The sequence below is a fragment of the Manacus candei genome, unplaced genomic scaffold (assembly GCF_025592945.1).
Source record: "Manacus candei isolate 608988 ecotype Guabito, Panama unplaced genomic scaffold, ASM2559294v1 h1tg000037l, whole genome shotgun sequence".
Lineage (NCBI taxonomy): Eukaryota > Metazoa > Chordata > Aves > Passeriformes > Pipridae > Manacus > Manacus candei.
In genome coordinates this window covers 12,943,768-12,970,911 of record NW_026138085.1, presented here as the reverse complement: position 1 = coordinate 12,970,911, position 27,144 = coordinate 12,943,768, and the positions used below count along the sequence as shown (strand labels likewise).

At 57.4% G+C, this 27,144-nt stretch overlaps 3 protein-coding genes across 9 annotated transcripts in view; 1 reads left to right on the top strand and 2 right to left on the bottom strand.

The window, feature by feature from the left end:
* Nucleotides 1-6,317, bottom strand: part of TNIP1 (TNFAIP3 interacting protein 1) — a 15,647-nt gene extending 9,330 nt beyond the window's left edge. For 3 of the 4 annotated variants that reach the window (XM_051794373.1, XM_051794375.1, XM_051794376.1), the window contains exon 1: nucleotides 4,713-4,855. The gene's annotated coding sequence lies outside the window, so the exon portion shown is untranslated. Of the gene's footprint in view, nucleotides 1-4,712; nucleotides 4,856-6,229 lie in introns of those variants that run through there. The other variant, XM_051794374.1, reaches the window with a different exon arrangement.
* LOC127474035 (basic proline-rich protein-like) lies at nucleotides 1,784-16,645 on the top strand. Of its 2 annotated transcripts, none has more exons than XM_051794389.1 (2): nucleotides 1,784-4,640; nucleotides 16,528-16,645. In XM_051794389.1, the coding sequence occupies exons 1-2, from the start codon at nucleotides 4,122-4,124 to the stop codon at nucleotides 16,549-16,551; spliced, it is 543 nt and encodes a 180-aa protein (XP_051650349.1). In that variant the 5' UTR covers nucleotides 1,784-4,121; the 3' UTR covers nucleotides 16,552-16,645. The 2 variants fall into 2 exon arrangements, 1 of the variants encoding a protein (XP_051650349.1); XR_007905650.1 differs by lacking the exon at nucleotides 1,784-4,640 and adding an exon at nucleotides 6,394-6,777.
* Nucleotides 11,662-27,144, bottom strand: ANXA6 (annexin A6). Of its 3 annotated transcripts, XM_051794370.1 has the most exons (26): nucleotides 27,017-27,144; nucleotides 24,614-24,674; nucleotides 21,572-21,656; nucleotides 21,202-21,296; nucleotides 20,931-21,044; nucleotides 20,755-20,845; nucleotides 20,566-20,645; nucleotides 20,433-20,489; nucleotides 20,158-20,251; nucleotides 19,980-20,075; nucleotides 19,670-19,728; nucleotides 19,271-19,393; nucleotides 18,999-19,057; nucleotides 18,497-18,575; nucleotides 17,555-17,636; nucleotides 17,192-17,286; nucleotides 16,658-16,771; nucleotides 16,066-16,156; nucleotides 15,525-15,604; nucleotides 15,269-15,322; nucleotides 14,327-14,344; nucleotides 13,878-13,974; nucleotides 13,506-13,601; nucleotides 13,156-13,214; nucleotides 12,330-12,452; nucleotides 11,662-12,018 (listed from the first exon to the last, which is right to left on the bottom strand). In XM_051794370.1, the coding sequence occupies exons 2-26, from the start codon at nucleotides 24,629-24,631 to the stop codon at nucleotides 11,959-11,961; spliced, it is 2,019 nt and encodes a 672-aa protein (XP_051650330.1). In that variant the 5' UTR covers nucleotides 24,632-24,674; nucleotides 27,017-27,144; the 3' UTR covers nucleotides 11,662-11,958. The 3 variants fall into 3 exon arrangements, with proteins under 3 accessions (XP_051650330.1, XP_051650331.1, XP_051650332.1); XM_051794371.1 differs by lacking the exon at nucleotides 14,327-14,344 and having other exon boundaries at nucleotides 15,251-15,322; XM_051794372.1 differs by lacking the exon at nucleotides 14,327-14,344.

Here is a 27,144-nt window from a genome sequence, read left to right as displayed (position 1 = left end):
TCATACCATGAGTGATCCAGGCTGATCTCCGGTTTGGATGACCTGCCTGCCAGGGAGCGGCAGGGACTTTCCAGATGACAACTGCCACCTGGCAGCATCCACAACTGGAGCAGCGATTAACGCCTGTCTCAGCGGCAGGGAATTAGGCAAGGAATTAGAATTAGGCCTGTCCTCAGTGGCAGACTGCTTCTAGGAGATGCACTGGTGGGCCTCACCATCCTCCTGCCCTGTGGGTGCTGCCAAGCCCCCCACTGCTTGTAGCCCCATCCCAAGCAGCTGGAGGTGGTGATCACTGGGAGCTGTCCTGCTGCAGTGGTGTGGGGCAAGCTGAGGAGCGGCTATTCCTGGGGCCCAGAGCAGCTGACAGGAAGCTATGGATGCCCCAGCCCTGGAATTGTTCAAGGCCAGGTTGGATGGTGCTTGGAGAAACCTGATCTAATGGGAAGTGTACCTTCCCACAGCAGGGAGTTGGAACTAGATGATCTTTAAGGTCCCTTCCCACTCAAACCATTCTAGGATTCTATGAAATCCCTCACAGCCTCCTGCCACGGGATGGGGAAAACTGGAGCAGACCTGCCAGTGGGGAGGACAGAACCCAGCATGGAGGCACACACGTGGCCCAGTGGCACCTCCATGGCAGGCAAATGCTGTGACATGTGCCCAGCCTGGCAGAGGACTGGGATGGCACCACAGGCAGGCTGGGGACATGAGCCTGTTTCTCACTGGTCTCTAGTCACCATATGCTGCTCCAGACCTGGGGCTCTGGGAAGAGCTGACAGCAAACCCATCTTGCAGTGAGCATCTTGCGGGACATCCATGTCCTCCACCGGGACAAACCCAGGTGTGGACTGAGGAAGGTGGGGACAAGCTGCCCTCTCGTGTGGTACCATTTCCCCATGTCGCTTTGCAGCAGCTTGAAGTACCGGCCCCTATTTCTCTTACACTCCACTCCCCAAACCTGGAGGTTTTCTGCCTTGCCCCATAGCACACATGGGAGGTCCCCAGCCCCTGTAGGAATTCTTCAAACCCAATCCAGCTGCACTGATCACCTTGTCAACTGGTAGAGCTCACTCACAGTGATCCCATGTTCTTTCAGCCAGATGGAGCCACCAAAAGTCTCTGCTATGCCCAATTCTCAGGATTTTAATAATTTTTCTACCCCAGGTCTGCACCCCACCAGGGAGATTGCAGCAGAGTGGACACAGAAGCTGTTTTCAAACAGCAGCTGCGGAGAGGAACTGAACTATCTCCAGCTGACTGAAGCACAGACCAGCCACAAATTCACCAGCAAACAATACCCAGCAAGAGGGAGGAGTTTCCGCAGTACCGGGGTCAGGGAGGGTTTCCTGGAGTGGAGGCACAGCCCAGTTTCTGCAAGGAGCGGCTGGGACACAGCTGTCACCCTGGGGACCAGGTCACTGATCCCAGTCCTGGTTTGTTGTTGTTTCTTTTTTTTCCTTAAGAGTTCTGACAGGTGAGATTTAGAGTGGTGGAAAATCTCATTTCAGTAAAAACACTGGGGGAGGAGAGAGAGGACCACAGACCAGCACCTAACAGTGATTAGAAACACGAGGAAAACACGACTACCACAAACTCCAGCAGAAACCACCGAACCACCAGAAAACACTTCCCTCTTTGCCAGTCGACAGTTCCTAAGCTAATCTGACAGTATTTCACAGCCCTTGGGGCTGAGGGCCAGGCACAGACCGTGGCTGCCTGGCTGTAGCTCGCTGGCTCCGTGCCCAGCCATGGATGGTGACTGCCAGACGGTCACCCGTGGGCGTTGCTGGTTCCAAGCAGGGCACCAAGACCTTCAGGTAGTAAAATTTTATGACAACTCAGCAAAAGCAGAGAATGAGAGTGGGAGTGGGCAGGGGAGGCTCCTGGGTGACGATGAAAGCAGAATGGTATTTAAATAGCTGTGCTGTGGCTTGGAAGTGAGCAGGAACTGTCACCGCTGTCACCCAGGATGACATGCACCACTTCCCCGGCCTTCCCTGTAGCAGCCATGCAGAAGGACGTGATTCCGGCTTTAAAATTGCCAAACAGCTGAAGATCCCAAGACAGAGAATGAGAATCCTGTGCAGCAAGCACTGCTGGAGGTCTGCTTTGGGCAGTGAGCCCTGCGGTGGGGACGAACATCTCAAAGCTGAGGCCTTGGCAGCCCATCCATTCCCATCCTGCGATCCATGGTGGGGGCTCAGCCCAGCCCTTAGGAGAAAGGGATTTTCCTTACTCCATCACACGACAATCCCAGGAAGCCTCCTCCGCACCAGGATCGTAGGAGGTGAAAGTAAATCCCTGCAGGCTGCCAGCAGATTTTTCCCATGACCGGGGCTGCCGGGTCCCCGGCATCCCTCCTCAGAGGAAAAGCAAAAGCCACTCAGATAGACACTATGGAAGGATTTTGTTGCTGCTGTTGTTGTTTGATCATTTTACTGGAAATCGGCAAAAAGCCACAGACCCCAGCCTGGCTTTGTTTTCCTCTCCAGAGCTCCAGCAGCTCCCAGACCAGGGACAACCGGGCTGCTGAACTGGTCTCATTTGCAGGGAAGCAAAAGCAGAGCTGGATTTAGGAGGGAGCAATAATGAGACTTTCTGGGCACTGCAGTACCCTGGGCTGGGAGTAATAAAATAAGAGGGAAGCAGGCATTGCAAGGCTCAGATCTTAAAGGGAAAAGCCTGAACCTCCACTTGAAGCATTTTCCTTTCCAGCCTATTTAGCCACAGAGAGAGGGTGGGAAAGGCGAGAGCCCTACCCAAAACACAGCAGGTAGTACAGATGTCCTGCAGCCAGAAATCCTACTCTCGCCTTAGAAACCCACCTCCCACAGAGCTTCAAAAAACAACCTGCTTCTGATGAGGCTGCTCACGAGGAAAATAAAGCATTTCCCCGGGTCTGCCAAGTCTACAGACACGGCTGCAAAGCTCCTGAGCATGGGACCAAGCTCCAGCACAGGCAGGACATGCAGCCAGACGTGGTGGTGGTGCTCTCTTGGCAGCACCCTGGGGGTTTAATGCAAGATCCCGTCTGCTGCAAAGACAACTGCCTCATGCTGCCTGCTCCACTTCTCCCTGCAGAGCTCAGTAACATCATGGCTGCTCATCACAGTGCTCCAAAGCAGAGCAAGGCACAGTCACCCCTTTTCCTTGCTTCCAAGCTACTCCTTTCCAACCTGGTGCGCTTCAGCCGGCAAACAACCAAGCACCACAAAGCTACATCAGCAAAGCTTCCTCTGTCACCCAAAGTATAAGAATTGCTGCTTTAAAACAAATCCTGCAATGCCACGAGTAGATGGTTCAGTTTCCTCCACCCATGAATGTTTTGTACCAGCTGCTGGCAAGCAACAACCCACGGCCCTGCGCTAAATAGGTCTGTTTTGCATAGGTCAGGCCAAAAGGGCATCGTGGGATTTCTTGCAGAGCCAGGAACGATGCCAAGGGCTGCAAAAAGCCTCTCCTGTTTTCTTGTTGCTCACTTCACGTCACCACAGACAGCTCTCAAGGACGTGTGTGGTTGGAGCCCTCCTGCCTCCAGAACCCATCCCAGTGCCCAAAGTCTGGTCCCTGGAACGCTTTGTCTGGCAGTGCTCTCCATGAAATATGCACTCCAAAAGAGCTTGTGGCAACAGAACAGCTCCCATTTCCCCAGGGGATGGGAATAACCCACCCCAGTGATGGGAATAACCCATCCAAGTGATGGGAAAAATCCATCCAAGTAATGGGAAAATCCAGCTCAAGGGGAAAGGCTGTATTTGACTCCCTGATATGGTGAGCAACCTGTGCCAGGGACACTGAGGAACAGGACAGCTGGATCTCTGAGAGGCTGCAGGTCCCCAGAGAGCTATTCTCACCCCAAAGCAGCAGTGACAGGCAGCATCTTTTTTTCTTTCTTTCTGCCCTCCGTGGGGATCTTAGCATGGAAGTGAGGGAGGAGAGAGGGGGACACAGGCTGTGCACCCTCTCCCAAAAGAGGAGGATGCTGCCATTCATGCTCCAGCTATTCCAGCCTCTGGATCAGCATCCTATGGGGACACACACTACCAGACAAGGAGGTAAAAGTCAAAGAGGAAGGAAAACAGCGTGGACAGGAGGGTCCTTGGGGCCATGGATGCGTGTCCATGGGGGACCCACGCACTAAAGCTGCCTGGCGGGGAGCGCAATCCCGGGATAACCGGGAGGCAGATGCGTGGGCCCGGGAAACGCCGCGGTTGTGCAAGGCGGGACGAGGGAGGAGCGGGGCCGCCCCCGGGGTTCGGCACCGCCCGGGGGGCTGCGGGACCCCCACCCCGCACCCCCCGAGCCTCCTCCTCTTCCCCCGGGGCATCGCCACCACCACCACGGAGTGGGGACCCACACAACCAGCCCGACCCCCGCGAGAGCGGTGGGATGCGGGGCGTCGGCAGCCCCCGCCCTGCCCGGGAACGGGGAAACTGAGGCACGGTACGACTATCGCGACCGGCCGCGACACCCGGTGGACGGCACGGCCCCAGCCCCCTCCGGGGTCTCACCCCGACCGCCCGAGCAGCCCGAGAGCTCGCAGAGCGGACAGGTACGGCCGACACGCAGCCCCCGAGCCCGCCAGCCCCGACCACCCCGGACCGGGACCCTTCGCTGCGGCGACGCGAAGCCGGTGCCCGGTAAGACCCTGGTGCCGCGGGCAGCGCTCCTGTCCCCGGGGGCGGCAGGGCCCCGCGTCGCTCCGAGCTCACCTGCCGCACGCCCCGCGGCGGGGCCGCTGCCGGGATCGGGACCGGGATCGGGATCGGGATCGGGACCGGGATCAGGGTCCGGCGCCCCCCGCTCCGCCACCAGCACCGGAGACGGCGGTCCCGCCCCGGGGAAATTCCCAGCCTGACGGACAGGCGCCGCAGCCAATCGGCGCGCGGGGCAGGGTATAAAGTGGGAGGGAGGGCAGGTGGTGGGGAAGGTGCCCGTCATGGCGGACGGGTTGTGGCTGCGTGTGCGTCCCCTGAGGGTCCCTGGGGCTGCGCGGGGCCCCACCCGGCTTAGTGGAACTCTGAGGGGCGGCAGGAGCCTGCCTGCGCCTTCCACCTTAGTGGGGAGTTCCACTGGTCGCGGAGCGGCTCTGCCGAGCCCCCTCAGCGGCTCTCCCGGCGTGTGGAGACACAAAATGGCGGGGCCGAGGGGACAGCCCGCCTGGGGGTCCCCGTGTGCCCCCGCTGGGCAGAGGATGGCTGAGGGGAGGCAGCGCCAGCTCTCCCCTCTGCCCCGGGAAGGAGGAGGGCGCTGCTGCGAGCCGGCTGTGGCTGACCAGAGCCTTCCTCTGAGAATTCCCCACCGAGCCTCCCAGTTAATGTTAGACGAGGAAATTACACCCTCTAACCGGAGCGTGTATTCCGGGATCCTTCTCCTCTGTGCTGCTGCTGTGATTATCGTGCCGTCATGGACCACCAAAATCAGCCAGAGGAGCAAGAATCAAAGGGGACACCACCTGGTTTCACTCCGCTCATTGGGATTTGCTCAACAACTTCCTGATTTTCTTTCTTGTCTTGGTTTTGCCACATGGAAGGTGGTGGGGTTTTAAAAATATAAGTAAAACCAAGAAACCAGGAGCAAAGAAATCCTGCTGTAAGGCAGCCGTGCTGCTTGCTCTCTGCCTGCAGTCTGTGCACATCCTCTTTAGGTGACCTGGTGTTGGGTTCACCGAGGTCCTTCAGTGGAGATCGAGCTGTTTCCTGCTGTCCCAGTCCTGGGTTCTTACCCAGCTCTGTTCACACAGCTCCATGGCCTCTTGGCGCTTTCATGCTTTGGGTTTTAAAAATTAAAAGCCAATAAACCCCTTTCCCTGACTGCCTTTTACTGACAGCAGGACGTGTCCCTGGCAGCCTGGCTGGGTTGCGGGAGCTCGGCGGTGCTGGGACCCCGATGTGCTCTCTGTGCTCTGAGGTCTCAGCTGGGGATGAGACAGCAGGACCCCATGCCCAGACAATATATTCCCTTTTGTTCCCTGGAAGTCTTGTTTTACCCCAGAGGCCCACTGCTATTCCGTAAACCCTCAGAAAACCTGCCTTCAAAACTAAACGCAGTTCCACAGAACTAGAAAGCACCTTGCCTGTGTGTTAATGCCTCAACCTGCACAAAACAATCAAATCCTTATTTCTGTGAGGAGTGAAGGGGGTGGCATGGTTCAGCTTTGCGGCACCCCAAAAGCTCCCTGTCTTCCCCTCACTCCATTTCCCCACAAAAATATCATCGTGTTACTCACCTGGTCAGATCGTGGAAGGGCTGGGGGGAGGGTGAGAGCCTTTGGGACCAGGAGCTCTGCAGCTGCAATCCCCAAATGCAGGAAGGCCGGCCCAGCTGAGTGTACTTTTAGGCATGGAGAAGGGGAATTCCCCATGATGGAGGTCCCAGACAGCCTGTGCGTGGTTTTGATAGGGAGCCAGTCACCACTTAAAGGGCTCTCCTGTGCCGTTCCTCCCAGGGGCCGCAAGTTGTGTCAGGTATTAGTCAGCAAAAGTGGGGGGGGGGCTGTTGTGGAGGCTGTGATTCACTTTTGGGCAACTGAAAAGCCTCGTTACATCATTCCCCTTGCCTGGTTTCTGAGCAACTTCACTGGGTTTGCAAACATGTCATGTTTCTCCTCAGGGACACTGCTGTGTCTTGCAAGAGGCACTGTCCTTTTCCCATGTGTATTTCTATTCCGTCCTCATCCATCTCTGGAGTCAGAACAGGATGCATCTTCCTGAGGGAGCAGAAAAGAGCTGTCTCTGCTGGTGGAGCCAGACAGGTGATGGTGTGTCTGGGTTGCAGGTAATCCCTGGAAACCATCCACCAGGAGAACTGATGGTCAGAACCAAGGCTGGAGCCAGCTGGTGCTGGAATAAACAGCAAGGATTTAAATGGTTTTATTTTACAGAGGCTGATTCCAGCTCCCCAGCTCCTTGCCAGCAGGTACAGTTGTACCTGGAAGGGTGTTTGGTCTGCCCTTGCCAGGTGTGAACTGCAAGGCCTGAGGAGTGCCCAGCTTTAGTCTGTTTGGTTTGGGTGGCAGGAGTGGGGGTGCTGGGCAGGAGGGGGGGAGCTGTGGGTCTGGGGTCTGCCTGCAGTCTGAGAACCTGTGGAAGTGGTCACTTCATGGCGTGCTCTCAGCCGGTGCCTCTCCACCTCTCTAGCCAGCCGCTCCGTGTGTTTTTACCTGAGATTGCCAGCTTGGGCTGGCCCAAACACCGGGATGAATCTCACTATGAAAACAAAAGGCTCTTGGTCCTGTGGATCCTTCCTCATTGCTTTGGTCCTGCCATGCTCCCAGGGGAGAAGAGTCCCCTGATGGCAGCTGTGGTTCATGAGCACACCTGCGTGGCTGTGAGGACATGTTCATAGCTGACACTTTGACATAGTAGGGGTTTTTTAGGCACAGAGAGTTGGGTTCAGCACCTTCAGTGGCAGCTCGCTTACATGAAGGTGCCTTGATCACTGCTACCTTGTGGGAAACAGGGTGAGAAGGAGCACAGGTTTAGGATGGGGCTGGTGGAACTACTCTGTCCTCAGCTCCTGCTTGTTTCGGATCAGGTGTAGCTTCCTCCAAGTTGATCCCATTCTGGAGTGAGCAGGATGGGCCCAGTGGTGTGAATCCAAAGTGGAATTGACCCAACAGCCCCAGTTGCCCAGTAAATCCCTGGTGCTGCTGAGCAAACGGAGCACACTTAAACACTAATGGTGTGATGGGGCTGGCCAAGACCTGGTGGCTGTGCTGGGAGCTGGCCCTGGAGCAAGGCAGGAGCAGAGCAGGCAGCGGGTGCAGCTGGTTTGGCTCAGCACCCTGGGGCCACTCCTGGGCTCAGCTCCTCAGGGGGCTGCCGATGGGTCCCTCTTGGCATCAGCAGCTGGGACCTCCTGTCTGTGCCACTCTGGTTGGATGTGTCCTGGTGCTGTGGCACCAAAAGGAAGCAGAAGGCCCACAGTGGCGCTGTGAGAGCGGGGAGGAAGCTCTGGCTACAGGAGGGGATTTCCAGAACATTGTGATCTGCTGCCTATGCAAATCAGGAACTCAAATTAACCTGGCAGGATGGGAGGGCTCTGGGATGGAGGGCAAGGGAGAGGCAGAGGAAGGAGCTTGGGAGACTGCTGCTGGGAGAGGGCAGGAGGGAGCATGGATTGGGGTAGGAGAGCAGGGAGGCACTGGGGAGCAATCCCACTCCTGCAGTATCCTGCCTTCACAGGGGATTGGATCACACCCTGGCTGTTCAGGGATGCTGGGCTGCTTTTGCTTTGCCCTCTGCTTTGAGTTTACCTTCTCACTGAAAGAGACCTCCCTTCTCCCTCTGCCTCTGGCATGTGAGGCAGAACTCAGTGTCACCCACGTAGCAGGAGATCACCCCTCCTGCCATCCTCGTTCTCCCTCCTCCACAGTCACCAGAGGATGGGTTATGGTGGGACTTGGTGCAGTCCCACAGTGGATATGCCAAGAATTGTGAGAACTGGGCCTGGAAGTGCTCAGAGGATTTCCTTGCGTGCCTTAAGCTTTGAATCATTTGGAGTCCCAATGTACAAAATCAACAACAGGCACAGAGGGGATTTTCCCCTCTTCCTCTCTCCCCGGGATGTGTCTCATCCAATTGCAATGCCTGAGAAAAGGGCTCAGCAGCAGTCATCATGTCCTGTACAGCTGCTCCAGGGAGAGGAGCTCTGTAGAGCTCAGCCATTTCCCCAGCCTTAGCTCACTGTGGGGATCAGGCTGAACAGTGAGGGACACATGGATATGAGGGGCAAGGCTGCTTCTTCCTCCTTTGACTTGGGAAGATGAACAGCTGAAGAGGAAACCTCTGCTGGCTCCCAATGAAGACTGTTTCTCTCATCTGGGGAAAGGGAAGATGACAGGTGGGATAGAAGTGGCTCACATATTGTGCCAGGGACCAAGACCAATATCCCATCTTGTCTCCACACCAGAAGTGGCTCCTCCCAGGGGCTGGTAGCAAAGAGGATCTGCAGTGGCATCTGGAGCTGACTCAGAGAAGAGGTTTGGCCCTCTGCACACCAAACATGGGCTCGTGGGGTTTTTTGGGTGTTGCAACCTGTGAAATCTGGCCTTTGCTCTGCCTGGAAGTGAGCCCTTGCCCCTAACATTGCTGGTCAATGAGCAAAGCGTAAATCCCGGACTTTTCCCTGCAGCAGCCTTGAAGGCTGAAGCGTGGATGGCCAGCAAGGACCCACCTCCAGCCCTTACCTTGCTCACAGCCTTGTTAATTTTTCCCCTTTCTTGTGCCTATGGTTTTGTCCTCTCCTTTGCTTTCCTAACCTTCCTTGAACTGCTCACCTCCTTGTTGATCACAGGCATGGGATTTGTCACCAGTTGCCCTTAGATTGGGCGGCTTGGAGCCAGCAGATGGAGCACAGGTATTCTTGGAAAGTGGTGCTATGAAGTCTATTTTCCCTGGAACTGGGATGTAACTGCTTTGTCTGAAGTCTCTATGACCTGCCCATGTATGGAGGGCTTCATGGGCAAAACAGACCTTAATCAGGGAATTTTTACGTAATTTATTGTCAATTAATACTAATTGCTAGTGAGTGATTTGGACTTTAAACAAAACAAGTGCTCTTTCTTCCCCAGGTTTGACTTAGGCCAAACATAATTTTCTTTTTCCTAGATTCAGTGGTCCTTGTTTCACTGCAGGTTACACTCATTCCATGGTGAAAGGGCCCCAGGCAGAGTGAGTCCCAAAGGCCATGCCAGTGCTTCCCAAGATCCTGTCACCCTCCTGGCATTGCCTTGGGGTGGGCAGCTCTGCTGAGCTCAGGCCAGTTTGCAGTTCTCCCTTATAGGGCAGCCCCAGGTGTGCTGCCAACCCCAGCATGGGGCAGGTGCTGAAACAGCCCGTGCTCAAATTGGGTACTGACTGTGCTTGAGTGTCTGCAGCAATTAAAATGCCACTGGCTGTTTCTGCTCCAGCTGTAGCAACTGCTGCTGGAGATGGATTACTGCAGCGCCGAGGCAATATAGAGGCTTTTTGGCAGCAGGACTTTTCTAGGAGAGGGAGTTGCTCCAAGGAGGAAACCTCATCTTCCCCTCCCTCCCTGTCCCCAAACGCTGTGTGACTCTATCTTGTCTGCATCGTAGGAGCAGCTGGCAGCGGGTGCCAGGGATATTCCTGGCCTTGGGACTGGAGTGCTGTGGTCGGCCAGGCTTTCTGGCGTTGGCATCGCACTGAGCTGGGCTGGGGACTGGCCCCAAGGAGCTGCCTGGTCTCACTTGTGGTCCTGTGCCTCTCCAAGACAGCCAGGCTGTGGGTGATGTGATCCCTGGTCATAGGCTTACAGCCAGAAAATTCACCAGAGTGTTTACACCTGTGCCCAGGAAACACACCCTCCTGTACATACCCCAGGAGCATCTGTTTTGGCAACAGGAAGGAGGCAGATGATGGGTGTTGTGGTCTTGTGCTAGCACCGAGCAGGTTTTCCCCCTGCTCTGGAGGAACAGGGCTCCACTGCCCCAAATCTGGCTCTCCTGGGATGACGGGCTGTCTCCCAAGCCTCAAAACTTCCTCGGGCATTGCAGCTGGATCTGTGAGCCTTGAGCCCTGTTCCCAGATGCAGGGAGGTGGACAGCTCTGCTCCCTGCAGTCTCTGTGCCATCCCTGATCTGCAGAAGCCTTGTGCCTCTGCTGCAAAGCTCGGGGCTGCAGTGCAGAGCTGCAGGAAGAGACAGGCAGATGAAGATCGGGGTTACGTCCTCCCTTCAAAACATCTTCTGCAGCTGCTTGGAGTCTTTGTAGCAGGTTTCTGGCCAAGCAGGTGACCTGTAGGCTGCTGCAGGAATGGGGTGTGTTCAGCCCCCCAGATGCTGCTGGGACAGGGATGCCCATTCCTACTTACACACAGGGGCAAGGCAGAGGAGCCCACATCTCTATGGGGAGGGTGAAAAAGCTTCAACCAGGCCGTTTTCTGCCAAGAACGGTTATTTTGTTACAAGGGGACATTTTACAGGAAGGCATCAAGGGAATTTTCAGTGGGATAACACCCAGCTAAGTTGTTTCAGCTTCCCTGGTTTGTTTCTACATGTTGTTGCTTCTCAACCTTGGCTGGTTTTGAAGTGTTGTAATAATATTGTTTTATTATTCCTAACACTGCTTTGATATTTTGAAGGTGAAGCTTTCCTCACCCAGCTGTTCTGAGGAAGACTTGGGTATTCACGACTTTTTGTTCTGGCTTGGAAACAATTGAAAGTGCTGGAATTTCCCGCTTTTGGAAATTCCAGTTCTTTTCTCCCGAGTGCTGGGGGAAGTGCAAACAAACTGTTTGGGGGTGTAGCCTCTATGGCATGTGCCTTTCGACTGCTTCTTCAGCAGCTTGAAAGCACAGGAAACCGCGTGCGAGGACGGATGGATGCCATCAAGTCTGATTTGTATCTCTGGTTTATGAAAGCATCATCCACACAGCGGCACAAACCTTGCCGGGGATTTTCAGAGGCATGAAGCGAAGCTCTTGCTGAAATCCCTGTGCTGCTGCCAGCCCCATATGCATTTTCAGCCCCTTTCTCAGCAGCAGTGTTGCTCAGAGGGGCTTTGGGGTGTCATCAGAGCCCTCCCTGGAGCTGAGGCAGGGCTCTTGCCCGAGTTTGCCTAGATGAGCAAGGAAACACTAAGGCTCCTCAGTCCCACCCAAACCTGCCCCAATAAATTAACTGCTCTTGCCCCAGGGTCAGCAACGGTAGGTTTTATTAATCAGATTTGAAATTGTCTTTTCAATCTGGGTATATTCCTAGCTTAGTGGCAGGTTTGGGTATGAAGTGTTTTGCTTCAAGACAATCTCCCTACCCAGACCCCTCTGCTCCCCTCCCCGAGACTCCCCCGCTTGCAATGTGGTGCCGCTGTCCAGCGCAAAGTGAGTCGTCCTGTGCAGGGAACCGAGCGTCCCCTGAAGCCCCCGAAGCTGCGGTGACATCAAGGCAGTGGGTGGGTGCTGGCTCAGACACAGAGAAGGGGTCCCCGCTGCCGCCTAGTCCTCCCCCCCACACAGGGCCAGCAGAGCCTTGCGGTAGTCGCCAGAGGTGTCCTTCTGCAAGAGGGAGACCCACGTCAGAGAAACGGCCCTGGGGAAGCCCAGTTCAAGGTGCTGGGCACAGGGAAGGCATGGCTCCATGTCCAGGCCACCCTGCAGGTATCTGTGCAGCAGTGGAAGATGTCAGCACATCCTCTCTACAGCCAGACCGGCTACCACTGAGGCTGGTGGGGAGCATGTTCCCCCTCCCCAGGTGATGCTCAGCCCTTGTGCCACTCATGGCAGCACTCACAGCTCAGGTTCCTTCAGGGCTCAGGGCTCAGCCAGACAAGGTGATGAGCTGGGGAGGGACATCCCTGTCCCCTCACCTCAATCATGTGGTGCAGCGATTTGTCGAACAGGTCTATGAACTCGCCCCGGATGTTGAGCAGGTCAATCTCGCTCCGGGAAATCATGATCCGGGTCAGGGTCCTCTCATCTGTGCCAGCACCCTGCAAGGAGGAGCTCGAACAAATAACCCTGCATGGACTGGGGCTCACAGATCCACCTGGCATCTCCAGCACAGTCCAAGCTGTGGATCAGGTCCACAGGAGGGCGACAAAAATGATCATAGGGCTGGAACACCGCTCCTGTGAGGAAAGGCTGAGGCAGTTGGGGTTGTTCAGCCTAAATAGGAGAAGGCTTTGGAGAGACCTTATTGCAATCTTTCAGTACTTAAAGGGGGCTTTAAAAAGATAGGGACAGACTTTTTAGCAGGGTCTGTAGTGATAGAGAAAGGTATAAAGGAGAAATTTTTTGCAATGAAGGTGGTGAAACTGGCACAAGTTGCCCAGAAAGGCCCATCCCTGGAAACATTCCAAGCCAGGCTGGATGCAGCCCTGAGCAGTCTGACCTACTTGAAGATGTCTCTACTTATTTCAGGGGTTTGGACTAGATGGCCTTTAAAGGTCCCTTCCTACCCAAACTGTTCTATGATCTCTCCTTGGACATATGCTGGACTTGCTTCTGGCAAGACACCAGCCTGACACATCTCCTGCTGTCCCCAGGTATTGGTTTGAGCTCAGCCCTGCCCTACTCCCCTCAGGGACAGCCAGGGCACAAAACCCATCCCTGTCATGGGATTACTGAGTCCCAAAGGATGTCTGCCCAGCACAGCCCCCTCCTCAGCCCAGCCTCAGGAGAACCTGTCCGCACCTTCATGGACTTGTAGAGCTTGTCAGCGAAGAAGGCCGGCTTGTTCTTCACACTCCGGACTGCAACACACAGAGGGCAGGGAAAGTGGGCTCGTGGCACCCAGGGGACATGTCACAGCAAGGAGCTGTGCCACCCACTGGGTCAACTACGAGCCCTCCTTGGTACAATGGTGCAGGCTTGGCCCCGTAGTAGGATGCCCTATAAATGCCTCAACCCCACACCACACTGGGAGTCTCCATGGCCCAAAGGCAGCAGGAATCTGCCACCATGTTGCCTGGGCAGAGGCAGGCAAAGGGGCTGCCTGCCCTGCAGGGAGCCCTGTCCTGAGGGAACACCCGCCAGGCACTGACCAATGGCCACGAAGGCGTCCTTCACATCTCCCGACATCCGCTTCTTGATGGCGTGCTCCACGTCGTGGTTGGTCATTTTGATGAACTCCTGGAACACTGGGGAGGGGGGAGAGGAAAGGGTCACTGCCAAGCCACTCCATCCCAGCCCTGGGCACTCAGGAGACTCAGGCCTCAGCCGTGGACCAGGTGCGACCAGAGCAGGCTTGGGTGACTTCAAGTAGCCACCTCAAATGCCACACCATCTCCTCCCACTGTCTCATCCCCACCACTGCTGGGGAGACAGGGCTCAACCTCAGCCTTGGGGAGACCCCCATCCCACCCAGCCCAAATGCAAGCTGAGGGTCCAGCTGCAGTGGAGAAATGTGGTCCTACCTCTGCGGAGGTGGGGGTAGCTGCGGGTGCAGAGGATGCTGAGGAAGCGGGTCTCCAGGGAGTCACTGGAGTCGTTGCTGGAGACATCAGCGAGTTTCTGGAAGAGCAACCAAGAGTGAAGAGGGAGGCAAGGGGATGGGCTTGGCAAAGAGGGGATCAGGCAATTCCCACTTTTGGTGAGCCAGGGAAGCCAGCCCTGCGTCCTATGCTGCCAGGAACACCTGCTGCATGCAGGCAATGGGCAGAATTGGTCCCCAAGGGCAGGAAGGTGCCCTCCTGTATTTGTCCCCTTGTCTTCCACCCTGATGCAAAGATGTCAGAGTCCCAAGCATGTGGTCAGAAGAGCCCAGTTTGTGGGGCTGCAATTCCCAGCCCCAGCCCTGCACCCCAGGACCACAGCATCCCCTCAAACATGCAGAAGGGTGAGGAGCAAAAGGGAAGGCACTCACCAGGGTCTCAGCAACAACCTGGTGGAGAGAGAGAGAGACAGGAAGACAATAGGGTCAAAAGGTGCTGCTCAGCCTTTATCCTTCCCTGACAAAGCAAGGGAAGTCTAGCAAAATCCCTTAAAATTACCTGTCCCCAGCTCCCCTGCTTCCCCATGAGCAGGACCTGTGTCCTCCTCCAGTTTGGCCTCTACACCAGTACCTTGGGAGAGTGGTCTTTGGCCAAATGAAGTGAGCCCCTCACCCCTGGGGCTTGGGTGCCTGTTGCTCCTCAAGGAGCATCCTTGCCTAGCCATGGGCTGGCTCCCATCAGCCTGCCCACCTCTGCCAGGCGCAGGCAGAGGGATAAGGGCAGCTTTGCCGACAAAATGCAGCGTGGTGCCAGGTCAGGTGCCACCTGGCTGGCTTGTCCCTGGCTTGTCATCCCTGGCTCTCTCTTTCTGTGCAGCAGGACGAGGTGAGCAGCAGCACATGCAGCAGGCATGCAGGCAGCGGATGGGCAGGGGTGCAGGCAGTGCATGGGCAGGGCACAGGCAGTGCATGGGCAGGGGTGCAGGCAGCACTTGTGGCTGAGATGCAGGCAGTGCAGCCTCCACTCCCTCTGCTGGCAGCAGCCCTGCTGGGAATGCTGTAGTGCTCTCCCATGCTTTGGAGCATTCAGGACAGCACAGGCACAGGACAGACAAGCGACAGCTCAGGTTTGACCCTGCTCAGAGCTTCCCAGCTCCCTTCAGAAAAGACTTGGCCCAGAGGAGCACACAGAATCAGGCCTGGAAGCTTTACCTCCAAAAGTATCACTTCACCTGGCTCTCCCACTGCAGTTTACAGAGACCCTGCCCCAGCAGCATTTGCTTCCCTGAGCATGCCATTTCCAGACCAGCAGATGCAACATCCTCTTTTTTTTTAATGCAGAGCCCATAAGAGCACTGCCAATACAGGTCTTACCTTGGCATCTTCGTGTGCCTGTGTGAGGTTCTCTGGTCCTTCGTCGCGGTTGCCCTGCGGTTGGATACAAAAGTCATGGAGCTGGGGAGAGGACATCTCCTGGGAGAGCCCCAAGTGAGAGGGTGGCAGACAGGGTCCAGCAGCACTGCCCAACCAGGCAGTGATGCTCTGCCTTCTCCATAGCCACTGTCCTTGCAGACCCCTAGCACTGCCTGTGGGCAGGAAGGGGACAATCCCCAGGGAGAGCTGCCCTTACCAGAGCCAGTGAGACAAGAATCCTCTTGAAATGCCCCGATGTGTCGGAGCTCAGGTCATCTTCCAGGCTCTTGTGGTAGGCTGTGGAGAAGGGATGGCTGAGCCCTGCACCCTGCCTGCAGCTCAGCTTCCCACCCAGCAGTGCCTTTTGTGCCCGTGGGATGGCAGTGGCCATCCTCCAGCCCTTGCATGGCTGAAGCAGATTCCCCCATCTGCTGTTTTCAGGCCCAGGGAGGAGGGGATCAGCCCAGCAGCTATAATGCCCTGAGCATGAGCAGAGTGCTAAGGTGCTCTGGAGGAAATGGGATCATTGCAAAAGAGCTCTCAGGAAAGGAGACATCGATGGCAGAGCTGGGGTATGTCACTGTGAGATTGAGAGAGGCCAGGAGCAGTGCTCTGCTGGAGGGTCTCTTAGACCCTCACAGCACTGACCCGTGGACCCAGTCCAGAGACAAAACTGCTGCCAAGGAAGGGCCTTACTCAACACTGTACATGGTTTGTGCCCAGGGCCGGGGTGCTCCCACATCCCTCCTGTGCCGTACCTTCCTGATATGCCTCGTTGATAGCCCGGATCTCCTGGTTGTTCCGCGTGGCCATGATTTCAATGAGGACGCTCTCGTCCGTGCCGGCCCCCTGGAAGACAGTGGCATGGCAGATAGCTGCAGGTACCAGGACTGGATGGAGACACGGTGGCACTGCCCCATGATGCCAGGCAAGGAGGGGCTGCTCTAACCCCAGGGCAACCACATGCCAAAAGTTCATGTCCAGCAAATGTCCCCAAGGGCTGGTAGGAACCAACATGAAAGTGTCCAAGTACTCTGATAGTGGGGTCCCATCTCGTGGATAGTAGTGCATGTTATTGGTTTGCCCCTACCCTGGCTCTCCTGTGGCTACAAGCTGGCTGAGCATGCTGGGCTGCAAAGAGGCCAGACTGGGCTTCCAGCAGATCTTGAGTGCAAACTAAGTCTTTGTCCTGGTGCTTTCTGCTCTTTCCTTCTGTATAGGAAGTGAGAGCCTGGAGTGTGTGAAGCTGGGGGGCACTCACAGCCCTGGGCCACAGCCTGTGGGTGCAGCCACAGTGAAAACCACCTCATCCTCCCGTGTTGGCACTGACACCAGCAGTGTGGCAATTACCTCCACAGCCTTCCTCAGCTGCTTGGCATCGTACTGCGCTGGCGTCAGCATGAGCCCGAGGATCAGCTTGGCCAAGCTGCCCGACAGCTCGGATTTCAGGTCTGCCATCAGGTCCTGCAAAAGCATTTGAGGGTTCAGTCCCCAGTTGCTTCTGCAGGGACGGACCGGTCAAGGCAACACGGGTGAGAAAACAGGAGAGGAGAGTGTGGAGGTGGAAGACCCTTGGGGTGGTTTAAGGTCACATTTTGGGGGTGGATCTGGAGACATCCTGGCTCTGGAGCCCTCTGTGCGGGATCGAGGACGGGGCAAGTGAAGGGGAAGGGACACCCTCCCTTGGGCTGGTGGGGCACCCACAGTGGGAGGCTGCTGTGACAACTCTGTTTTCCTTGGGGGAGTCATGCCAGGGCACATTGGGGTGCCTCAGCTGCCCACTGCTCCCTTACAGGAATCCTTTCAGTGAGGGGCCGATCTCTGCATGGGAGAGGGCAGGATATGGAGAGAAGGAGGGAGCAGGGTGGGATGGGGCCGCAGTACCCTGCCGTAGTGAGCCTTGTAAGCCTTAATGATCTGCTGCCTCTGGGCGTTGCTCCTCTTGGTCACCACCTCGATGATGGCCCCTTCATCCGTGCCTGCAATGACAGCAGTGGTGCTGGGGAGGGCCGAGGGGGCCTGCAGAGCCACGCTGTGTCGCTGTGTCACTGTGTCACCCCGATCATGGGCACATCACCACCCCCACAGACTGGGCAGGTGGGGAAGGGAGAGCTCTCACAGCTCCAAAACCATCTCTCTATTCCCCCTGAGGCTTCCATGCAGCCCTGCATGGGCTAGTGTGGATTTGCTGCCCCAGGAGCTGTTGAGGAGCAACAGGAAGCGGCTGAACTCCTGGCCCCCACTTACCCAGGCCCTTCATTGCCTTCCTCAGCACCTGTGCATCCCCATCATCATTGAAGTCTCCCGCAGGCTGCACGGTTCCTCGCAGCTGTGGATGCACAGAGGGGTTTAGGTTCATCTCTGAGATGGGAGGATGGGAGGGAGAGAGGGAGGGAGGGAGATGGAGAGAGGGAGGAAAGGTGCCACCCGGCAAGCTGAGGCCAAAGCAAGTTGTGTTAGTGCAAGCACCTGGGGCTCAGTGAGGATGTCCCCGCCCCTGTCACCCCTTCCATTAAGGGGCAAACCATAGCCAGGCCAGCAAAGAGCAGGAAGAAGACAGCAACAGACAGTCCCTGCAGTCTTGGTGTCCTGCTCTGTGTCACACCTGCCTCCCCTAGCACTGGGACACCTCAGCCTGGGCTGGTCACATCACTGAGAGCCAGAAGAGGAGTCGCTGAAAGGGTGCCCACTCCTGTTCTGTGATTCTACCCTCTTTACAGCTCCGAACACATCTCCATTCTCCTTGCATGTAGGCCTCAGAGTGTCTTTTCTGCACATCCCAAAGCACCCTTTTGTGGGTGCCTCCAGCTGCATGCAGAGTGCTGGTTCCTCATGGCACGGCCGTGCCCTGGCCAGCCCTGAGCTACCCCAGGGAGCAGGAGGTTTCTGGTGGGCACTGGAGCCAGGGCTGCAAGTGATGCATTTCACAGACATGCAGGACCCACAGCCCCGAGAGAGGAAGGCCTCAGAGAGAGGAAGGGGTTAGTGGAGCCCATGGGGGGCAGCCAGCCCTGCCAGGGTTACATCCTGCCAACCTCGTACCCCAAAACCAGAGAACGGCATCAAGAGAGGAGCGAGAGGCAGAGCAGAGCTGAGGGGCTGGCCGTGCCCCGTGGCAGACAGGAGCAGCCAGGGGTCCCAAGCTGGCAGGCAGCAGAGAGAGAGTACAGGGGGGCTGGGGGTTCTGACCTCTACTTTGGCCACCGCACTAAGCTCCCACATCCGATAGGCCACCTGCGCCGCCTCGGGGAAGAACTCACCTGCAGCACTGCAATGGGAGGGCAAGGACAGGGGACAGTGAGCCATGGGGGGCTGCACCCACCAGCAGCCCCACCTCTTTCTGTTATGCCCCTCTATAAGGGGCGTTTTGTATCCGTTGGGTGCTGGGCGTGGGGCAGGAGCCAGGTGCTTGCTGGGGGGTTGGTTGGGTGGGAACGGGGGAAAACGGGTGGTGAATCCCACAGCAGAGCACCCTCCCTCCAGGGGTTTGTCCCTGCCCTGTGGGGCTCCCTCATGCCAAGAACAGACCATGGCACCATGGCTGGTCATGCAGAGGGGCCACAGGGCCCCCTATACTGCTGTTCCTGCAGGTGCTGCTGGTCCAGGCGCTCCACCAGGCTCTGACCAGGAGGTGGGTACCCAGCACCAAGGGGATGAAGAGGGACAAAGAGGGGGTGACAGGTGGTCTTACTCATCGTCCCCTCCGCACAGCTTCAGCAGGGCCTTCTTGTACTCCCCGGAGGTGTCCTCCTGGAAAGGCAGATGGAGATGGAGAACCACACAGGTAGGGTCAAGGTAGTGCCATGGGATGGGCTCATGGAGAGGGGTCTCCCTGAGCCTTGTCCTTAGAGATGGACACCTGGCACAGGGTGTCTGGGGAGGAGGCTCAGCCCTCCCAGGGGTGCTGGTATCACAAGGGAGGCAGCACTAGCAGCTGCTTGGAGAGGGACCCCCAGCACTTACCTTTATCATATTGTAGAGAGATTTCTCATACTTGGTCCTGAACACCTCCCGGATGTCCAGCATGTCGATCTCACTGCGGGACACCATGATGCGGATCAGGGTGTTGTCTCTTGTGCCCAGCCCCTGCAATGGAGGAACCCTCACATCAAGCCTGGGATGGCCAAACAACCCTGTTCAACCCACCACACGTGGGACCCTCTATCCAATTTCTACCCAGCCCTGGATCTGAAGGAATAACTCCTTTGGAGGAAAGGGCAGAGACCCCAGGTCACACAGGTCCTGTCTTCATGGACCTGTGTCACTTTGCTCTCCAGAAGCACCCCATGGTAGGGGGGCCCTCCTTTGGCCAGCTCCCTCAGTGCTGTGGAGGACCCTGTGGAGAAGGGGTGATTCACTCACCTTCATGGCCTTGTAGAGCCTTTCAGCAAAATATTCTGCCGTGCTTCTGACACACTTCACTGCGGGGAAATTGAGGCATGGTGAGGGTTGCCAGCACCCAGCTTCACCAGTGCCCCCAGTCTCCAAGCACCCACACCCCTTGGGAATCACATCCAGCATCCCCACCCACCCTGAAGGAGCCTACCTGAGCTCCATAAAACCAGGTACAGCTGCAGCCCTGACCCTGCTGGCCCTGGTGCTGAGCCCTCCCACTCCAGCAAGGCCACTGACATGCTGTTTTTGCAGCATCCCCACTCAGGGACTGGCTTACCCACGGCCAGCATCAGCTTCTCAAAGTCACCAGAGAGCTCTCCCCGAATGCTCCTCTCAATTGGCTTCCCAGCAATCTTCAGATATTCATCAAAGACTGTGGGATGAGAGCAAGGCAATGCCTGGAGGAGCTGACAAGATACCTTCGAGCCCACCCTGAGCTTGCAGGAGATGCTCACCCAGGCGGAGATGCTGCCTGCTCCTCCGGCCGAGGATGTAGATGAACTGGGCCTCATCCGTGCCCCATTTCAGCTCACCAGCTTCCAGCAGGTCCTTGTGGGATGGGGAGGGTGGCACAGCCCAAGTCAGGGTGTTGCTAATGGGGGGCTCTACCCATGCATGGGTGCTCTTGGCACCCACCTGCCTTTTGCAGGCCCAAATCCAGATGGTCCTAGTGCCACCAGCCCCGTCCCTGCCCAGATGCCACCTGTCACAGCGACCTGCCAACCCTCACCTTGGCATCCTGCTCCACCAGGTCCTCGCTCACCACGTCGTCCTCCTCCCTGGCGCCCTGTGGGACAGGGACAGGCTCAGCCCTGCAGGGCACAGGCACCCACCACCTACAGACGCTGGACAGACGGACATACCTGAAGCAGAACGACGAGCATCTTCTTGAAGTGGCCTGATGTGTCTCCAACGATGTCAGCCTCCAGGTCTCTCTCATAGGCTGGTGGAAGAGGGAGAGGTCAGGGCCTGGAGAGCTGGATCCCTTTACCTCTGCCCTTGTCTTGGCCCATGGAGGCACAGGGCAGCCCCTGCCCTTCCCCAGCCCTCACCATCTTTGTAGGCAGCCACCAGGTCGTGGATCTCCTGGTTGGTGCGGGAGGCGAGGATCTCGATAAGGCACTTCTCATCTGTGCCGATGCCCTGCGGGCAGAGACACAGCCCCATGAGCAGTGGGGCTGGCTGGGGTGTCCTTGGAGGGTCCCCAGGGGGGTTGCCCACCCCTTACCGAGATGGCATCTTTGATCTCCTTGGCGTCACCGTAAGCTGGGGGACGCATCAGGCTCACGATCAGCCGCTCAAACTTCCCTGTCAGCTCATATTTGAGGTCTGCAATGAGGTCCTGGTGGAGGGGGAGAAAGGGGCTGGGAAACCCTTTGCTCCACAGCACCTCTGGGTGAGCCCAGGGAGCGGTGGGTCATCCCATGGGCTGGTTGGTGGCAGCCACAGCCACCTGTGTCTGCACTGGGGGCACGGACCAGGAGTGTTCCTGCCATTACCTTCCCATAGAGTGACTTGTAGGCTTGGCAGATCTCCACTCGCTGCTTGTTGCTCCTGGATGTGATGAGGTCAAGGATGGCCTCCTTGTCACTGCCTGTGGGGAGAGCCAGAAGTCATGGAGAGCCCACGGCTGGGCTCATCACAGCCATCCTGCCATGCCCAAAGCTGCTTTGGAGGCAGGACCGGGAGGAGAAGCAGAGCCAAACTGTCCCCAGGGAGGAAAGGGAACCAGGAGAGCTTCAGCACACTGCTAAAGCAGACAGCTGAGAGGGGAGGTGATGCAGGATGCCCAGCCATGCAAGGGTCAACCAAAGGAACAGGGGACAGCAAGGGTGGCCCCAGGGTGACAGTCTGGAGGAGTGTCCATACCAAATCCCTTCATGGCATTGTACAAGGCTTCTGCATCCTGGTTGGCGTCAAAGCCTTGGAAATCCTTCACCGAGCCCCTGTAGACCTAGGGGAAAGGAGGCAAGAAGGTACAAGGGGAAGGAGCAGCCCCAGCGGGATGGGGGAAGGAGAAGTTGAATCTGAGCAGGATTGAGGTGAGATCCGTTTCTGCTTGGGTTGCCCAAGGCCAAGCTCAGCCTCAAACATAAACACTTGTTCTTCTCTGCAGTTGTTTCCTCTCCTGTTTGCTCTCCTGGTTGCATAAACTGTGTGCCAGGTCATGGGAATACATCCATGGCCTTCACTCTCATATCACTGTTTGCTCCTTGTGCCCATGTGTAAGCCAGATACAGCCCTCTGCACCATGCCAGCAGGAGCCAGGGAGTCTGTTGACAGGGTCCTTCAGCTCTTTCAGTTCCCTGCACCACCTTGGAGGGGGGGGTGGCAGGAAAGGGGGAGGCCCCAAGGGAAGATTGGACACCCTGAATGCAGGGGAAGGCCCTCAAGGACCAGAATGATCCCTCTGCAATGCAGCCAAGCTGAAGAGAGTTATCAGGGCTGGATTCAGAACAACGAAGAAAATAATTTTCCACTGCCTGTTGCAAGCAGGGAACCCCTCTGGGTGCTGAGGATGCCCAAGCTCTGCATGGCCTCCAAGCAAGGAGACAAATTTACAGGCATAAAATCATCATGGGCTGCTAAGTGGAAAACACTGAGAAGCACCAGAGCTGCCAACAGCTTGTCCTGCCCCAGCATGCACTCCTGTGGGGCCCAGGCTGATCCAAGGGGTCAGAGCAGAGACCCTGGATATTGAGAAAGACTTTCCTGGGAGCCTGAGAAATCCTGGGTGTTGACATGATCCAATTCTATCTGCTCCTCTGCACCTCCAGGATGCACAACGGGGAGCCCAGGAGTGACACACCCAGAGACCTCAGGAAAAAGGAGGGACCAGGCTCTCCCTCTGCAGGTCAGCTTTGCCTGTGGGAATTCACCCCAGGGGAGCCTGGGGATGGACTCTGAACGAGATCAGCACCACCCTGGGTGGAAGCAGATGTGAAACCAGCCTGACCCCACATAAGGAACTGGGATGCATCCCCTACAGAGGCACAGAGTGGGAATTGCTGAGCAGCAGCATTTCCTTAGCAGTCTCGCTGGGGAACAGGAGGGCTGGGAGCCAGGCTGAGCTGGGGCTGTCAGCTGTGTCAGCACCCTGGGAAACTGAGCATCCTCCCTTGGCTCTGCTTGTACCATGTGCCAGCTGGGTATGTGCACCTCCTGGGAATCACCTACTCAGGATCTGCTGCATGGCTTCTTCAAGATCCCCAGGAGCTGTACAAAGGCCCAGAGGCCTGTTGCCAGCATGGGCATCTAAAGCCAACATGTCCTCAGAGAAGATGGGCACCAGTGTCCCTCTGCCTTCAGGAATGAACCCAAGGAGATGGACACAGGGCAGCTCCATACCCACAGCTCCCTGGGTCCCATCCCAGCACAACAACTCTGCTGCACATCACCAGCACCTTCAGAAAGAAACCAGCCTCTGTAGCCACTTTTCCAGAGGGAAACTGGGCACGTCCCACAGGCTACTCCTACAGGAGTAGCTGCTGGCACTTGTGTCCCACGTGGCTGGGACCAAGAGGAGATGCTGCCCTTTGAGGGAGCCTGGTGGGCACGGAACAGATCGTATTGCAGGTGATTCATCGGGAGAGCTGGATTTAGCCCCACTTCCCGGCAGCTCCCAGACCCTTCCTGGCTTGGCACGAGCTGCTGCCACACACGTGTCTTGCAGAGATGTAAAGGAATTGCAAGGCAAAGGAGGTGCCTGGAGGCAGCCGGAGTGAACAAGGGTGGCCAGAGGGTGCTGGGGTTGCACAGGTGGTGCTGGGGAGCCAAGATTTTGGCCGTGGTTAAATGGAGAGGGGGAGCAAGGCTGTGTTCCTGCTTTCTGCACCCTCCAAGCATGAGCTGCCTGCCTTGCCACAGTGCTGCCCTGGCAAGGGCAAGGGAAGCTGAGGCAGGAGCTCAGTGCTGTGCATCACCCCACGTTCCCTGCATTCTCTGTGGGAGTGAGCCCCAGGGAGGGGCAGAAACATCACTTGGGAGGGAAACAGCATCCTGCCCTCTGCATACTCTTCGTACCCCCATCCTGCTTTCAATCCCCTGTTTCAGCTGCCATGGGCCTCCTGCCTCCCCTCCTCCAGCCTCTGAGTCATCCCGGCCCGTCCGGGACCTCCCAGCTAAAAATAAGCCACACTGGGGCCAGGAGGGTGGAAGCAAAATTCCCAGCATGGCTTCGCTCTCTCCCACCACATGGCTGCTTGGGGTCCTGGACCACCGCAGGGGAATGTTCATCTGCACTGTAACTCAGTTTCTCCACCCAGAGCAATCACTGCCTCGGCTGGGCAGGAAGCTTCAGGTAATTGGGCTGGAGGAAACGACTGATTTCTCCAGGGAATGGAAAGCAGAGCGGAGAAGGGAGGCTCTGGGCTGGGACTCCTCCCCTTCCAGCAGGCTGTACCACGCCAGCCACAGCTGCCCACCAAGGCAGGGTTTTCCACCCACGCTGGATATTTTCCTGGCTGCAAGGGAGCACCTGCTCACCCAGCTGCCACACTGCACCAGCCCTGGCTTGGAGTGGGAAGTAATCCAGGCTGGGGAGGGGGGAGAGGCCCAAGTGGGGCTGTATGCTTTGCAGGATCAGGCAGGATTTCTCTCCAGTGGAAGCCCAAATCCCCAGTGCAACATCTCTTCTCCCCTTCCCACGGCCCTGCTTCTCTCCCCCATTCCACTATGGTCCCAAAAGGATTTTTGCTCCTCGCTGTCCCTGCTCCCCAGCCCAGCACTTCCCCCATCTGCATCACATCCAGACAGCAGTGGCTGGAGAGGCAGGAATGTAAACAGGCTTTGGGCAGCATCGTGTCCCTGCACATCACCACCCTTGCTGCATGTTGGAGGTACTGCCCCAGCTCTGGGGTCTGCTCTGCAGCACTCCAGTCCCCGTCCCTGCCGTGTGGGGGTCACCCTTACCTTTCCTTTGGGTGCCATGGCTTCCCGAGCTGGAAATCACTGGAGCGAGGGCAAGGAGGAGCTGTGAGAGGGAACAGAAAGGTCAGTGTGAGCCAAAGCCCCCCTGTGTGAGTTGTGTTAGTTAAGGGAAGGTTTGCTCCTGCCATGAGTGCGGGTGTGGTACCCACGGGAGGGCAATGCCAGGTACTGTGGGGAGGATCAGGGAGAGGGGCTTTGCTGGCCACCCTGTGGTCACCAGAGCCTTTGGTATCTGGCAGTGAGCTGGGGACCCCAAGGGCCAGGGGCAGTGCAGACGGGCCCCGTGCAGCTTCCTGCCAGTGCCAAGAGAAACTGGAGGGGAAAAAAGTGCTGATATGTGGAAATGGGCTGAGCATCCTCTGCAGGGCCAGCCCTTCTCACTGCACCCCGCAATGCCCCTTCTGCCCCCTGCAGCCCCCAAGCCCTGGGGCCATCCCAGCTGCTGGGGATGTCCCATTGCCTTGTGGTGCTGGGGCCGGGCAGCTCCCACGAGCTCCCACCAGCTTTTATCCGAGTTTCCGTGCAGCGATCAAGGCCACCACCGGTCCCACACATCCTGGAGCCCAGGAAACACAGATGGGTTTCCAGGGTAACGTGCAGGTTGTTTTCTAACACCAGCACCATTTATAGCTGCAACCCACTGCGGTGTGGGTTCTCCTCACCCTCCCAGAGAAAGTCCCCAGACAGCGCCATTTGCTCCGAGGAAGCTGACAGAGGGAGAAAAACAGCTGGAAAATGGAGCCCGGCCATGAATGAACCTCTGAGCGTCAGCTGAGGCCAGCCATGAGGCACGGCCCCCTCGCTCACCCTCCCTCTGAGACACGTTGCAGAAAAGCTCAAGGCAGAGCAGGGCTGCCCTGGGGGGATTTCTGACCCCCGACGAGTTTGGTTTCATGCCATGGAGCAAGCAGGAGAAATCACATGAAGTTCCCTGGCTTGGCTGCACATCCCTACCAGAGCAGTCATGGAGGGGGAGACCCAACCCCACAGCCATAGGTGTGGCTGAGTCTCCCCACTCGGGTGCAGGAAGCAGGGCACCCACAGGCATCCTTGCTGAGAGGGGGAAGTTTTGCAGGAAACCACAGCTGCCTTCACCTCCCCTTCCCTTTTCATCTGGGGAGCCTCGGTGACCCTTCACATGTCTCCTGCCTGGGGGAGAGCCCCCATGTGCCCCACACGCAGCGGGGCCGCACTGCGGCCGGGTGCTGGGTGGGTGCCAAGGGATCCCACCCCCACCCACGCAGCCTTTTAGTGCCACTCTGGAGCCTGTTGGTGAAGCCGTGTACCCTCCTGGGAGCAGAGAAATCCCACCGTGGCACAGCCCTCCTGCCTGGCTCCAGGTTCATGTGGCAGCTGGGCTGAGACCACCCAACTCATCTCAGCAGTGGCGGAGAATTGCCGACCACACCCAGTTCCCAACCTGTCCTTGCAGTGCCCTGTCCCTGTCCCCCACTGCTGCCAACACCTCTGCAGAGGCTGGGGGAGCAGCCCTGGGAAGATGCCCAGACAAACACATGGCATCCATCGGGCAGTGAAAACTACAGTGAAACCCAGGGGCGGCAGTGCCCCAGCATGGGGGTACACCTCCTCCCCCCAAACAGTGGAGAGGTTGGGGCTGTGGGCCTCCCTGGACAAAAAGTGAGAAATCCTAAATTACGTGCACAGCCTTTGCAGAAGCCTCTGTCGCCCCAGCAGTGCACCCCTGCAGCCTCTCCAAGGGCCCCCTCATAGCTTTGGGCTCAGGGGTGGCACCCCAGGAGCCCGACTGCCTTGTGGGTCTCCCCCAGCACAGAGGCCACAACACCCAGTGCCCATCACACGTTGTCCTGCCTGTGGGGAGCAAAGGGAGCTTCCCTTGGTTAAAAAAAACCGGCACCCATCCTCCTGGTGGGGCAAGGGAGGTCCCCCCACCCCACTGTCAAAATGCTTCCCCGCCCTTCTAGAGCTCCGAGCCTCTGGGGTGCCGTAGGGTGCATTTACCTGTGCAAAACCTGGCAGGTACCAAACCAGGGGGGATCCTCAGCTTGGATCCCAGCTGGAGGGATGGGCGTTTCCGCAGCCGCGGCGGCAGCAAAGCGCGGACAAAGGCGCATCCTGGCCGGGACACACCCATGGGCCCCGCAGCAACGCCAGCGCCCACCCCAAAAAGCACCCGCAGGCAGCGCAGCCCCCCGGGACTTTGTTAAAAAGAGAAGATTTTTCATAAAAAGGAAAAAGCAGGGATCCCCCTGCAGACACCCCTTGGAGGGAGCCTCTGCTTGCACGGCTCAGCGCCCAGCCAGGGCGTTCCAGGGCTTTCCTCCGCTCGCAGGAGGGTGGCTTTGGCACCCTCTGCTGCGGTGGGTTTGCAGACCCGCCCGTTCCCCCCGCACCCCCGGCACTGACCGGCAGCACGGGGCCTGTCCGGGGTGTTCGCAGGAGCAGCCGCCGCCCTCGGGGTGTTCTTGTGGCCGAGCGCTCGTCCTTGGCGAGCAGCTGTTTCCTCGCGGCGAGACGGAGACGTCACTGCTCAT